The sequence below is a fragment of the Centropristis striata genome, chromosome 6 (genome assembly GCF_030273125.1).
Source record: "Centropristis striata isolate RG_2023a ecotype Rhode Island chromosome 6, C.striata_1.0, whole genome shotgun sequence".
NCBI classification, from domain to species: Eukaryota; Metazoa; Chordata; class Actinopteri; order Perciformes; family Serranidae; genus Centropristis; species Centropristis striata.
This window is the reverse complement of record NC_081522.1, coordinates 32850763-32866043: the sequence shown is the minus strand read 5'-3', so window position 1 is coordinate 32866043 and position 15281 is coordinate 32850763. Positions and strand designations below refer to the sequence as shown.

Sequence of the window (15281 nt, the reverse complement as noted above, 5' to 3'; positions counted from 1 at the left end):
TGTGTGTGTGTGGCTGTTGAAGGATTTTAATAGAACTTTTGTTTTTTCTTAAAAAGTTGTAATCTGCTTGCTTAAGATGGAATAAATAAAGTAGTAAATCCTGAACATTTGGATGGTAGGTTGTGATGATGCTCGTCATCTTTTTGAGTAAATCCGAACTTTAATTTGAGCAGAAATTGAAGGCTATTTGTGTACAGTGGTGGAATGTAACTAAGTACATTTACTCAAGTACTGTACTTAAGTATAATTTTGAGGTACTTGTACTTTACTTAAGTATTTCTATTTTATGTAACTTTAAACTTCTACTCCACTACATTTAGCTGACAGCTTTAGTTATTTTTCAGGTTGAGATTTAACATTTTTTTAAAAACGTGTTCAATACAAAATTATTATGCATTTTTATTAATTAAACCACATGAAAGCATATGAAGCAGTTAAAATGAGCCCCACCTGCACAACAGTAAATGGCTGCTTACAAAAATGCATCTATACAAATAATTGAATAGTATATTTGAAATATACAGTCATGGAAAAAAATATTAGACCATCCTTGTTTTCTTCAATTTCTTGTTCATTTTAATGCCTGGTACAACTAAAGCCACATTTGTTTGGACAAATCATTATGAAGAAAACCATGGAAAATGTCTAGATATCAGCTCTTACATTAAACTCTTATGAGCTATTTTTGTTATCATTATATTTGTCCAAACAATTGTACCTTTAGTTGTATCAGGCATTGAAATTAACAAGAAATGGAAGAAAACAATGGTCTAATATTTTTTTTCCATGACTGTATAAAACAATCTGAGTGGGTCCATTCTGCATGACGACTACTTTTATTTTTGTACCAAGTACATTTTGATGCTGATACTTTTGTAGTTTTACTTCAGTAAGTTTTTTTAATGCAGGACTGTTACTTGTAGTGGTATTAGTACTTTTACTGATGTAAGAGATCTGAATACTTCTCCCACCACTATTTGTGTATACCATGTGACAGATTACATATACACATTGCTATATGGCTGAAATTAATAAAAAAGAACAGTGTACAAGTTGATATTGAATTATTTTTATTGCTTGGTTTGAAAAAAACAACACTTAAAACTCTTCACACGGAACAAATAACAAAAGACTACAAACAACAATGTCAATTTCTAACTAAAATTGATATGTTAGAGTAACACACAACTTCTGTGCATTGAAACACTTAAAAATTCAAACTAAGTAGAAATACATGAAGATATCCTGAATATGAGTATTGTGTGAGAGAATTTCCTTTTCATCACAACAACTTGAACATTCTACTTTAGTGTCCCACTGTTAACATCACACTGTTCTACTCAAAGATTTATAGCCTTCAAAGACAACGTTCAGACCGAGTTTTAGCATCAATAGATTCATTTGAATTTACCTGTTAATTTGATGCATGGCTGCTCTTTAATCTACACATATAAAAAAATACTGTTGTAGACATTAAATGGCCTCTATGCAGCAGCCACTTACTGCAGGTTAATGTCCTTAACTTGCTACTTTGATGTGACTTTCCTGCTCTTCACCTCTCTGCCCTGGTTGAGTTTCATCAGTGGAGACGCTGGTTTGGGCGATCTTCCCTCTCCTTTTTTCTTAAAGAAGAAGGACTCGTTGAGTCTCATCTGGACCGCCCTCACCTGAAGATACACAAAAAGTCATTTTGTTACTGAACATCAGTGGTGGAATATAACTAAGTACATTTACTCAAGTACTGCACTTAAGTAGAATTTTGAGGTACTTGTACTTTACTTGAGTATTCCTATTTTATGTAACTTTATACTTCTACTCCAATACAATTTGAGGCAAATATTGTACTTTTTACTCCATTAAATTTAGCTGACAGCTTTATTTACTTTACAGGTCGAGATTTGACCTAAAAAATAAATTTAAAGTGATCGACTTGTTTTTTATTAAATCTTATAACAGTATATTAAGTCATTAAATGATCCCTATCTTTACAAAATTAAGTACAATTTTGAGGTATCTGTACTTTACTTGAGTATTCCTATTTTATGTAACTTTATACTTCTACTTCACTACATTTTGAGGCAAATATTGTACTTTTTACTCCACTACATTTAGCTGACAGCTTTAGTTACTTTTTTCAGGTTGAGATTTAACATAAAAAACATAATACATTTATTCTTTTTATTAATTAAACGACATAAAAGTATGTTAAGTAGTTAAAATTAGCCCTACACTGACAACAGTAAATTAAAGCGTACATGAATGCATCAAAAATAATAATACAATACCTAAACAGGCTTTAAATTACACAAATCTACCTAATCACAACATGGATTTTTCCTATGGTATTTCTCCAGGTTTTGGTGTCTGAATTTGGTTTTCTGGAGGGATTTTGAGGAAAAAGTTGAGATGTCGAAAATAGAGTTGAAATACGAGCACGAGAAAAAAGTCGAAATGTCGAGAATAAAGTAAACTTTTAGTTTTGGTAAAGTTGGAAAGATATTCACAGATTCGTGTTAATAAATCATCAGAGGAACATTGTTTTCTATCTGAACAGTTAGGTAGACTGCAAGCTAAAACCTGATTTTCATTAATGTCATAAAATGAGCAATAACTACAATATTTAAGGGTGTAGTAGAAATAAAATCCCCCGACACATAAATGAGCTATTCTTGGTAGTAGGCTACCACAACTTTTGTTTTGGGGAAAATTTCCTTTTATGGAATCTGTGTGAATTTTTTAGACATATATTGTATTATATTATATATTGTATGCATATTTTCTCAACATTGTATTTCAACTTTTTTCATTGTCATTTCGACTTTTTCTCCAAGTTAATAATGATGTATTTTTTTTCTCCGACCTGGCTCTAACAAACAACCTGTTTGGCCATCAGACACTTTTGAGATCCTGCATTGATATGTTTCCTCCAGCAGAGGGCAGTGCTGCCTTACTAATCAGTGTTTCCTTCACTTTTCTGCTGTTGTCAGGTGGCAGAATACCAGTGGTGTAAGAAGTATTCAGTTTCTTTACTTCAGTAAAAGTACGAATACCACACTGTGAAATTACTCCACTACAAGTAAAAGTCCTGCATTCAAAACTTACTGAAGTAAAAGTGCAAAAGTATCAGCATCAAAATGTACATAAAGTATCAAAAGTAAAGGTACTCGTTATGCAGAATGGACCCACTCAGATTGTTTTATATATTCTAAATATATTATTACATTATTTGTATTAATGCTTTCATCTAAGCAGTGTCCTAACTTTCAGATTCAGATTCAGAATACTTTATTAGTCCCAGAAGGGCATTTCAGTTTTACAGTCAGCCTGTCCATAGTACAAATATATATATATATATATATATATATATATATATATATATATATATATATATATATATATAAATAACAGTAGAAAAAATAAATAATACATTGACATTAACAACAACCACAACCAGTGAGCATACAACAGCGCGGGATGCAGAATGATTTTCTGTTTATACTGCATTTTATGATTATGTGTAATTTTGTAAAGACAGGGCTCATTTAACTACTTAATATACTGTTATAAGATTTAATTTAAAATAAGTTTAATTACTTTAAAGTGATCATGTTTTTTATTTTAAATCTCAACCTGAAAAGTAACTAAAGTTGTCAGCTAAATGTAGTGGAGTAAAAACTACAATATTTGCCTCAAAATGTAGTGAAGTAGAAGTATAAAGTTACATAAAATGGAAATGCTGAAGTGAAATACAAGTACCTCAAAATTCTACTTAAGTACAGTACTTGAATAAATGTACTTAGGTACTTTCCAACACTGCAGTACACTATACCTTGTTATATGAATATTGTTATTTAAAAGATACGTAGCAGCTGCATGGGCCAGTGTAACTCAGGGTTTGTACACTTTAGCAGTGGTTAAATTCAAGCATTTTTAAAGGACTTTCAAGGTAAATTTTCAAGCTTTTCCAGTATCTTACACCTGTTGTTAATTGCATGTTTTAGATGAGTACTTACATACTAAAAGGGGGAGATTTCACTTAACCATACCAACGGCGATGGTATTACACTTTTAGGAGGAACGGTCTTCATTTCAGATAGGCTACTCGTTATTTTTTTACATTGAACATGTGATTATCTATAGTCTATAGATGGATATAGTCAGATTGCAAGAGGAATACAGTAAGAATTTCAAGCATTTACAAACACTTTATCCAAAATCCAAGCACTTTTTAAACCTTGAAAATACAACATTTAAATTCAAGCATTTTTTTATTTTTATTTGCTACGTATCTTATAACAATATTCAGATAACAAGGTATAGTATACTGCAGTGTTGGAAAGCACCTACATACACTTATTCAAGTACTGTACTTAAGTACAATTTTTAGGTCGTTGTACTTTACTTCAGTATTTCCATTTTATGTAACTTTATACTTCTACTCCACTACATTTTGAGGCAAATATTGTCCTTTTTACTCCACTACATTTAGCTGACAGCTTTAGTTACTTTTCAGGTTGAGATTTAAAATAAAAAACATGATCAGTTTAAAGTGATTCAACTTTTTTTTTTTTATTAAATCTTATAACAGTATATTAAGTAGTTAAATGAGCCCTGTCTTTACAAAAGTACACATAATCACAAAATGATGTATAAACAGAAAATCAATGAGTGAATCTGAAAGTTAGGACACTTAGATAAAAGCATTAATACATTTAAATTCAAGCATTTTCAAGGATTTCAAGCACCCGTATGAACTCTGGTAACTGCAGTGAACAGTGTAGTCTGTGGTATTACCTGAGTCCGCTCCAGCTTGACACTGTGACAGAGTGGCTCGTCCTCGCTGGATTCTACCTCTGTGTTCATGTCTAAATAACAATATGGATGCAAGTCGGGCTCATTGTGTTTGCTGCCGCTGCTGTCTTCTGGTAAAGACAACAGCGGCAGACAAATCCCGAGCTCTCTTCTGGCCCTCTGCGGCAGGCTCAGGTCCAAAGGTTTCAAGTCCTCGGGGCGAACATTCACTCTGCTTCTTCTACTAAAGTTCAGGTAGGAGCAGAGTTCAGTGGTGAATAAATTCTCTGTCTGTGTGGAAGTGGACATAGTGGCAAGCACCGGTGGCTCATCTGTCATGGGAGACTGTTCAATTGAAATATGGTGATGTTTATTTGACGTTGCAACATCCAGGATTACATCCAGTGGCTCACCCAGGCGTGCCTTCACAGTGCCGGGCATTATACGTGCAGGGCCTGATACTCTAGTGTCCTTATTGAGGTTTGCATCTAAATGCATCTGCGTCTTGGAGGACACCTTCTTGGGACGTGCTACCTTTTGCTTCTGCATATGCTCTTGCTCTAAATCTGAGTCTTGCACACATTTGTATAATCCCTCAACAGGCTGTTTTATCCATATCACGGATGTGTGCAGCGTGTCTTGCGGTGTAAACATCTGAGGACTTGAGGTAACCGCTTTGTCACTGGCTTCACCGCTGGAAGAATCCGAGGGCAGAACTCTGAATGTCTTCTGTGTGATAAACAGGTCCTGGCTGTTTAAATCTTCAGTGTTGCATTGAGATTCATCCACATGTGTCTGAGCCTGGCTGTCTGTGATCTGGGAATAGGTCTCATCGTGTCCCACAGCTTTATTCTCCAGGAGGACGCTCTCTTTGGGCGAGTCCTGCTGAGTTGAAGAGACGATTTTAGGCCGTTTGGCACAGGTGTAACCTGGGGGTAAGTCAAAAGCCACCTTCTTTTTTCTTTTAATTCTCTTTTTGCCCTCTCTGTCATTTTTAAGAGTGTTACTACATTGTGGATTGAGTGTTTCCGTCTTCACAGGAGGTTTAGCAGGTGCACTAGTTCCCTGTGTGAATATAAAATAATTTAATTCTGAAGCCGAAAATCGTTTTTTCTTTTCTTTTTTCTTTTCTCTTCTTTCCTCCAGTGCTTCTGTGAATTTTGAATGTTTCTTTTTCTTTTTTTTCTGTTTTTTTGTATCTGTTTTCCCTTCATATTTTAACTGTATTTTGTCCTTTTTGAAGTTCTTTTTCTTTTTTTTTCCATTGGCAGGTGTCGAAGTAATCGACTCCCAGAAGAAGTCTGTGTCTCCGCAGTTACTCATGGATCTGTTCAACACAAAGAGAAAAGTGCATAATTAAAAAAAAAGATACATACAGCACTTTTAACACTCAGGGGTTCATGCTATGTGAACTTTTGACAATTTTTTTTCTTTCAAAGGCTTAGTCAGTTTGAAAGCTACACATATAGCTTGTCAGGATGGTGCCAAAAAAACCTCCAAAGTTATAAAAATATTCAGCGAAGGAAATATTGAAGAGGATTGGGGCCAGGTAGGAGAAACAAATAATGAGAGGAGGATTTTTATTTTTTCATTATGCTGTTCGAGAAAAAAGTTGAAATGACAATAACAACATGCCTTTGTGACTTAAGCAAGATATGGTAACACTTTATTTAGAAGGTGTCTACATAAGAGTGACATGAGCATGTCATAAACATGACATGTTTGGGATGTGTCATGAACATTAATGACACTTTGAAGTAACATTAATGCTCATGATACTTGTCATGTCATGTTTCTGACAGGCTTGTGTGACTCTTCTGTAGACACCTTCAAAATAAAGTGTTACCATATCTTGCTTAAGTCACAAAGGCATGTTCAAAAAATTGCCTAAGTCATTTATTTCTCTTAAGTTACATAATTTACACACAGTGTTATTATATTACTATGCCAATAGCCATCCTTTGTTACATCCTTTTTGAGTGAAATGATCAATAAATGTCATATGTTATACTTTTGGTGAAGTTTTTTGTGTTTCCTACAAAACTTGAAAAAATGAGTTAGCGATTATTTTAACAGGGTGACGAAATGCGAAAGTGGTAGCATTTCCCTTTGGGATTGTTAGCATATAAAAGCGGTCTGAAACAATGTAGCTGTATCGAGTTGAAGAACTGAAAATGATAGTATAGATTTATTTTTAGCCTACGTAACCCACATTTTTGTACACAACATTTCCTCACAGTTTTACAGCTAAATCTAGTTTATATTAATTAGCTGAAATCTATTTAATATATCTATTTAATTCGTCGAAATTATAGCAAAACGAGGCTGAAACCCTGACTGGTTTAAAATAACGTTCTGCCCATTTGACCGTATCTTGTCGTGATTCAAAAAGGTAATTAGCCTATACTTTTTTTTTAAATGTAATTTTGAGGGCTATAATAGGCTGTAACATTAAATGTCACTATACAAAAACGTGTTTGCAAAGCCATAATAATTACCTCAGAAATCCGACTGATTCAACTCCGGTCCCGGCAAATTCAACTTCAAAGAGACCGGCTCCGTTGCCCAGAGTTCATGTTGCATTCAAGTGTTTCAGGTATTTTTAATAATCAGAGATAACTTGGACACCTCGTAGTTGAGACGAATGTCGTCATCCTGTTAAAATAATCGCCTAACTCATTTTTTCAAGTTTTGCAGGAAACACAAAAAACTTCACCAAAAGTGTAACATATGACATTTATTGACCATTTCACTCAAAAAGGATGTAACAAAGGATGGTTATTGGCATAGTAATAACACTGTGTGTAAATTATGTAGGCAAAAAAATAATAATTTCGACAAAAAATTACTTATTACTAAAATATATATATATATATTATATATTATATATATATATTATATATATATTATAAATATATATATATTACTTAAATATATTATTACTATTATTTTAACAGTGTGACGATATTAAGGGAGATTTTTTACAGAGCAGCTTTCAGGAGAGAGAGTCAATTACATTTCCCTGGATCAAAAATACAAAATGATTATCCAGATTTGACAGAAACATTATAGGGCTTATTTAAGAATAGTTTTAGGCTTACGCAATACTTGAAATGTGGCTGAAGTTTCAGAATGCCACCAATTTCATAATAGTTTTTCACAGATCCTGTATAAGTAAAAGTACTAATACCACACTGTGAAATGACTCCACTACAAGTAAAAGTCCTGCATTCAAAATGTACTGAAGTAAAAGTACAAAAGTATCAGCATCAAAATGTACTTAAAGTATCAAAAGTAAAAGTACTCATTATGCAGAATGGATCCACTCAGATTTCTTTTAAATATATTCCAAATATATTATTGGATCATTATGTTTGATGCATTTGTGTAAGCAGTGTTTTCATTTTCTCAAAAAAGGGCTCATTTTAACTACTTAATATGCTGTTATAAGGTTTCATTTAAAAACATGTCTAATTTTAAATTTATCATATTTTATGTTGAATCTCGACCTGAAAAGTAACAAAAGCTGTCAGCTAAATGTAGTGGAGTAAAAAGTACAATATTTGCCTCAAAATGTAGTGAAGTAGAAGTATAATGGGATTACTAATGTAAACTACAAGTATCTTAAAATTGTACTTAAGTACAGTACTTGAGTAAATGTACTTAATTACATCCCAACACTGGTTATCAGGCATACTGAACTAACATTGATTCACTCTAAAGAAAGTGGCTGATAAAAGTATTAATAGGCAACTTTTTTCTAACAGAATCACAAAACCAACCTTAGATGGCAATTAATATCAACTGCAGCTTTAAGTTTCTAGATTTTATTATATGATTTTGTTTTAGCTATTTTGTCCAAATATTTTTAATCATATCATATCCTCTTGAAAACAAACAGACAGTATCCTTTTTTTTTTTTACTCCAACCAAATCCTTTAATTCACAAGTGCTTCTATCAGATGAATTGCATGTTTGCTGCGCTCTTATTTTCTTCAAATCTTCAGTTCAGTCAGGTGACTTGAGGCTAGAAGCATCTGTGCAATGTTATTTATCTTCTCTGTCACCCGTCTCAGGACATGCCGTCACCCTCTATAAAAGTCAAAGCCAACCTTGAAATAGCGGTCCTCTTCTCCTTATTTACTCGCTTTTACATATTCTTAGCCCTTGCCTTGCCTTGCAATAGCTGTGAATGCTAGGTTAACGGCCATGCCCACTACGTTAGCAATTCCTTTGTTTACAGCTCCACTTAGCACAGTGGCTCCAGAAATTATAATTTACAAATGATTTTGCCTGTGTCTTTTACCGTCTGACCTCTTTCTGCAGTCGTGAGATTGCCAATTTGCAGTTTCTTGCTTTTCCTTGTTGTACTTTCACACACTTTGTTGCCTTTGCCAGCCAGAGGTTACATGCTACACATTAAGGCAACATGAGGTCATGAGGACGGCAAGGGGACCTGGGGTCAGAGGTCGATGTGTTCAGCGGGTGTCATCTAAGTAGCCCGTCAAAGGAAAGCAAGTAGAGGTCAATGTCTCTGACGGGCCACCAGTCACCATACATCACTGACTACTTGAGCCTCTTCTGATGAAATAACAGGTGTAATGGCTGACTTCAGAGCAGTGGTGGTTCTAGACCAGTTTTACTGTGGGGGCCCAGGAGGGGCCAGTGTTTCATCAGAGGGGCACATTAAAAAATGGCAAAGATGCTATTTAAGCATTCAAAATCTTTATTTTAGCTTATTTAAACATCTCATTTAAGTATATTTGGAAGGTGCAAATACACTGATTTAAACAATGAGACTCACCAACAATAACAGGTTTTTTTCATGACAATGACATTTCTCATTTTTGTGCACAATCACTTTTTTATTTTGAAAGTGCAGCACAGTCAGAATGATCTTATATATATATGTATATATATATATATATATATATATATATATATATATATATATATATATATATATATATATATATATAGGACAAACAATGTACCAACAGACTATAATAGAACCATTTGGAGCATTTTTAGGCATTTTAATATTTGCCTTTTTTTGACAATAATTGACATGCTATAGTATGACTTTTTTGTTTTAGTCAAAAAAATTTTTGACATCCCATAATATGGTTTTTTTCTGTCATTTCTGTCCATATTATGCTCTAATATGTATCAACAGACTATAATTGATCCATTTTAAGCATTTTTAGGCATTTTAAAATTTGCCCATTTTTGACCAAAAACGACATGTTATATAGTATGACTTTTTTTGTTGTTGTCCAATTTTTCAGCATCCAATAATATGGTGTTTTTCTGTCATTTATAGACAGACTAAGCTCTAATGTGTAACAACAGACTATAATAAAGTTGTTATTATTGTTTGTTTGTTTTTTTAGCATTTTTAGGCATTTTAAAAATTTGACCATTGTTGACAAAAAACAACATGACTTTTTTTGAGAGTGTCATTTTTGGACATCCTATAATATGGTGTTTTTCTGACCATATTATACTCTAATATGTATCAACAGACTATAATTTACACATTTGAAGCATTTTTTGGCATTTAAAATTTGACCATTTTTGACACAAAACGACGATCTTAATAAGTAGGTCCAATTTTTCTACATCCTATAATATGGTGTTTTTCACTGTCATTTATGGACGAACATATTAATGTATCAACAGACTTTGATTGAACCATTTCAAGAATTTTTAGGCACTTTAAAATTTGACCATTTTTGACAGAAATTGACATGCTATAGTATGATTTTTTTTTTTTTTTGGGGGGGGGGGCTATTTTTGGACAAACTATACTACCATATGTATCAACAGTCTATAATAGACCCATTTGGAGCATTTTTAGGCATTTTAAAATTTGACGATTTTTTACAAAAAATCAACATGCTATAGTATGACTTGTTTTTGAGGGGGTCATTTTTGGACGTTCCATAATATGGGGTTTTTCTGTCATTTATGGCTATATTATGCTCTAATATGAATCAACAGACTATGATTGACCCATTTGGAGCATTTTTAGAGATTTTAAAAATTTACAATTTTCAACCAAAAACGACATGCTACATGACATGACTATTTTTGGGTCGTTTTTGGACGTCCCATAATAAAGTGTTTTTCACTATTTTTTGAAAAACTATACTACCACATGTATCAACAGACTATAATTGACCCATTTTAAGCATCTTTAGGCATTTTTTTGTTTTACCATTTTTGACAAAAATCGACATATGACTTCTGTCTTTTGTCTTTTAATCTACTTTAAAATATATTGTTTCAGCTGTTCAAATACTTTATCACTCAGACTATAATGAATGAATGCAAAGGAAGTATGTTGTGTGCAATAAGCTTTTGATATTCTTTATTTCAACAAGCATTTTTTTTTTTAATTTACAACAAAAAAAGAAGAAAGAAGAGCAGTCATGTGCATATTCAAGGACACATCACTCATGACAAAACGGTGACGGCAACCGCGTCACACCACTGACTCACCTCGAACTCTCTTTGATTTAGGCTATTTTCTCTGACGTCAGATCAGTGTAAAAGCTCTTTTTTGGGAGCTGAACTCATTAAAACAATGTTAATTCCTGAGGAAAGTGCCTATGTAACCAGGGCGACTCCTAAACGGTCAGTGAGAGTCAAATCCATCCAAATGTTAGCACTATTGTTGTGAGGCAGGCTGGGAGTCAGACAAAAAAGGTCACATCAGATGAGGACTAATATATCTGGCCACTCTGCAGAAGTAGGCAAAAGTTAACCAAGAAGCGTGCAAAATTGAAAATGTAGAAGGGGAAAATTTATACTAAAGTGCTTTGGAAAATGAAGTTTTAGTCTTGGGAACAGGGTTTGTGTAAAATGCTTTATTCATTTAATGGTCACTCTTATTGAAATAACAATTTTTTCAACAGACATTAAACAATGTAGAGATACATAGGAGCAATAACATGTCAGAATAGGCATCGATTCCCAGTAGAAATAGATTTATGAATGGGAAATACAGGCATTCCTTCAAACATATGTTGTAACTTATGTATATGTGTGTGTGTGTTTGTTCATGTGAGCTGGGTGTAAGGGTTCTGGTTCAGCATGCAAAGCCAATAGTTTGGTCTCATATGACAGTGGTGGAAGCCAATAACTCAGAGGAGGTGTTGTCATTCCTGCCCTGCCCTCTCAAGGAGTTGAGGTGTGACATCAACAGCAATAATGAAGGCAGCTCATCAAGGCTCCGGGCCCGGGGGCTATAAAAGGAAGTTGGGCAGTCCAGTGCTCACCACCATACCAGACTGACTTCATCTTATGTCACTGCTGCACAATTTTTTACTTTTTTATCAGACTGAGGAGCAGCCAGCCCGAAAGGTATGTTCAGCTATAAACCTAACATCAAGTTTTTTATTTCATTTGTTTGATATTAAAAACATTTTTAGATATAATTAAAGAGAATCTATGGAAATATGAGGATTTCAATATTTTAAAATCATGGATTTTGGTCATATTTAATTTTTTATTTAAATTTTTGTTTTTTTACAGATCATCGTCGTCAACATGCGTAATGTGGATTATAAAATCATGTTCATTTCACTCTGCATTTTCACACTCTGTGAAGGCCGCCCACTAAGGTAATTAGGCCTTAATTAATTATTTATCAGCACAGTATGTTTATTGCAATGTGACACCAATAGTGTTGGGGAAAGTTACTTTTAAGACTAACTAGTTACGTTACTAAGGTACTAACTAATACTTACTTTCAAAGTTACCTGTTTAATTGCGTTTTAAATGTGCCATTTGGTGTGTTGTCACTTCTATTGAAAAGAAATACCCACACTCTTAACTCTTATGAAATGAAAACATGGAAAGCACAACATCTTCAATTTAATGTATTTATATATTGGTCATACTATGACCGCAACCACTGGTGGAAAGTAACCAAGTACATTTATTCAAGTACTGTACTTAAGTACAATTTTAAGGTACTTATACTTTACTTGAGTATTTCCATTTTATGTAACTTTATACTTCACTACATTTTGAGGCAAATATTGTACTTTTTACTCCACTACATTTAGCTGACAACTTTAGTTACTTTTCAGGTCGAGATTTAACATAAAAAACACAAGTTTTAAGTTTAAAGTGATTAGAATTTTTTTTAAATGAAAACTCATAACAATATATTAAGTAGATTAAATGAGCTCTATCTTGAGAATATTCAAACATTGCTTATATAAATGCATCACCAATAATATAGTTGTAATATATAAAATGACATAATTGGGTCCATTCTGCATAACGAATTCTTTTACTTTTGATACTTTAAGTACATTTTGATGCTGATACTTTTGTACTTTTACTTCAGTAAGTTTTGAATGCAGGACTTTTACTTGTAGTGGAGTAATTTCACAGTGTGGTATTAGAAATTTTACTTTGAAACCTGGAAACGTTTTAAGAACCCTTACTTAAGTAAAAGTACTAATACCACACTGTGAAATTACTCCACTACAAGTAAAAGTCCTGCATTCAAAACTTACTGAAGTAAAAGTACAAAAGTATCAGCATCAAAATGTACTTAAAGTATCAAAAGTAAAAGAATTCGTTATGCAGAATGGACCCACTCAGATTGTTTTATATATTCTAAATATATTATTACATTATTTGTATTGATGCACTTTTGTAAGCAGCATTTTACAGTTGTACAGGTAGAGTTCATTGTAACTACTTTATATGCTGTTATGTGGTTTAATTTAAAAAAAAAAAAAAAAAAAACATAATTATTTTATATTGATCATGTTTTTCATGTTAAATCTTGACAAGAAAAGTAACTAAAGCTGTCAGCTAAATGTAGTGGAGTAGAAGTATAAAAATACATAAAATGGAAATACTCAAGTGAAGTACAAGTACCTTTAAATTGTACTTAAGGACAGTAAATGTACTTAGTTACACACACCACTGCTCATTAAAACAACAAAAAAGTCATTACAACAACTGAAAACACTGAAAACCAATGCACGTGTGATGATTCTCTGCACAGGAAGAGGACGGTCAGTGAGGTCCAGCTAATGCACAACCTCGGGGACCTCCGGCAGGTGAAGGAGCGTCGGGACTGGCTCCAGATGAGGCTCCAGGGCGTCCACACGGCGCCGGCCTGGGGCAGCAGCGGGGAGGCTGGCCGGACGAGGCGGACACTGCGCACTGAGGACCTGCCAGACCTGAGCACCATGACTCCAGAGGACATCCAGAACGCTTTGGACTTATTGGAGAAGCTCCTCAAATCAAAGCAGTCCTGATCCTGGCTTCCACAGTCAATGTCAGCCAATTTTTTTGAGATTTCTTTGACTAGACTGCTTTCTATTTTTTTATTTCTTTATTTAAAACGTTGTTATGTCTAAATATATGTTTATATTTTATTAGATGTTGATTTACATTTCACTCTTTACCAGTCTCAATTGCTATTAATGAGACTGATAAGTGGGAACTGGCTAGATCAGGGGTGGGCAACCTGTGGCTCCGGAGCCTCATGTGGCTCTTCAGGCCGTCTGCAGTGGCTCCCTGTGGCTGTGACAAAAAAAACTATACGAAATGAAACGTTAATTTATTTAGATTTTCATTTTCATTTACCATTGGTGTAGGCCTCAAGCAATCTGTAGTCTTGTATTGTAAAAATGTGAAGCTTATACACAGTATTTACAATTTTTAAAACACTTGTGTCAGCTGTTGGTCAAGTCTACAGGCTGGCTTAACCTCTAAATTTTGCCAACTTCAAGTTTATTTTTGAGTCAAAGTCAAAGTCAAATTTATTTATAAAGCGCATTTACAGACGGCTAAGCCGCACCAAAGTGCTTCACATAAAAGTGCAAAAAGTGCAATAAAATGCAGAATTGACAAAGGTAAAAAGAAAGAAACAAAACAAATTTAAATTTAAAATAAATTAAAAGAAGATGGGATCATTTTAAAAGCACTGTGGGATTACTAAGGGACACTATCTATATACTTTCTTGTAAGGCTCAAATAAGGTTTGCGGCTCCATTTCGAAATTTCTTCTCTATATTTGGCCAACAATGGCTCTTTTGTTAGTAAAGGTTGCTGACCCCTGGGCTAGATGATGCAAAGCTTCCCCATTGTGTATGCACTTTTATTTTGTGTGTGTTACAAGAAGTTTTTCAGCCAAAGACCTCTTACAAGACAGAGACTGCATGGGGACCCTCTCATGGTCTATTCTGTACATTTCTATAATATTATAGTGTAAAAGAACAATACAAGAAAAATATAGGCCTATCAGAAGCATATTAGGCATGTATTAAACATAGTTGTTATCATATAATATAATCATTATTATAGATTTAAAAATCTAAATATTGTTCTTAGAACTAAACCTTTTGTTAAAATGTAAAAGTGTTATAATTAATATGAATGTATCTAAAGGATCCCCAGACATCACTCTGAGAATCACTGGTGTAAACAACTTGTAAGAGTTGGACCAACAATGT

The 15281-nt window shown here is 33.6% G+C and overlaps 2 protein-coding genes across 2 annotated transcripts; one reads left to right on the top strand and one right to left on the bottom strand.

Annotated features, from left to right (window-relative positions):
• Window positions 1-1053: 1053 nt before the first annotated feature.
• Window positions 1054-7394, bottom strand: si:ch211-176l24.4 (uncharacterized). The gene is made up of 3 exons (XM_059334316.1): window positions 7290-7394; window positions 4795-6118; window positions 1054-1667 (listed from the first exon to the last, which is right to left on the bottom strand). Exons 2-3 carry the CDS (start codon window positions 6112-6114, stop codon window positions 1527-1529), a joined length of 1461 nt encoding a protein of 486 aa, XP_059190299.1. The 5' UTR covers window positions 6115-6118; window positions 7290-7394; the 3' UTR covers window positions 1054-1526.
• Window positions 7395-12299: 4905 nt separating this feature from the next.
• Window positions 12300-14136, top strand: pth1a (parathyroid hormone 1a). Its single transcript, XM_059334321.1, has 2 exons — window positions 12300-12419; window positions 13826-14136. The coding sequence occupies exons 1-2, from the start codon at window positions 12346-12348 to the stop codon at window positions 14079-14081; spliced, it is 330 nt and encodes a 109-aa protein (XP_059190304.1). The 5' UTR covers window positions 12300-12345; the 3' UTR covers window positions 14082-14136.
• Window positions 14137-15281: the final 1145 nt, after the last annotated feature.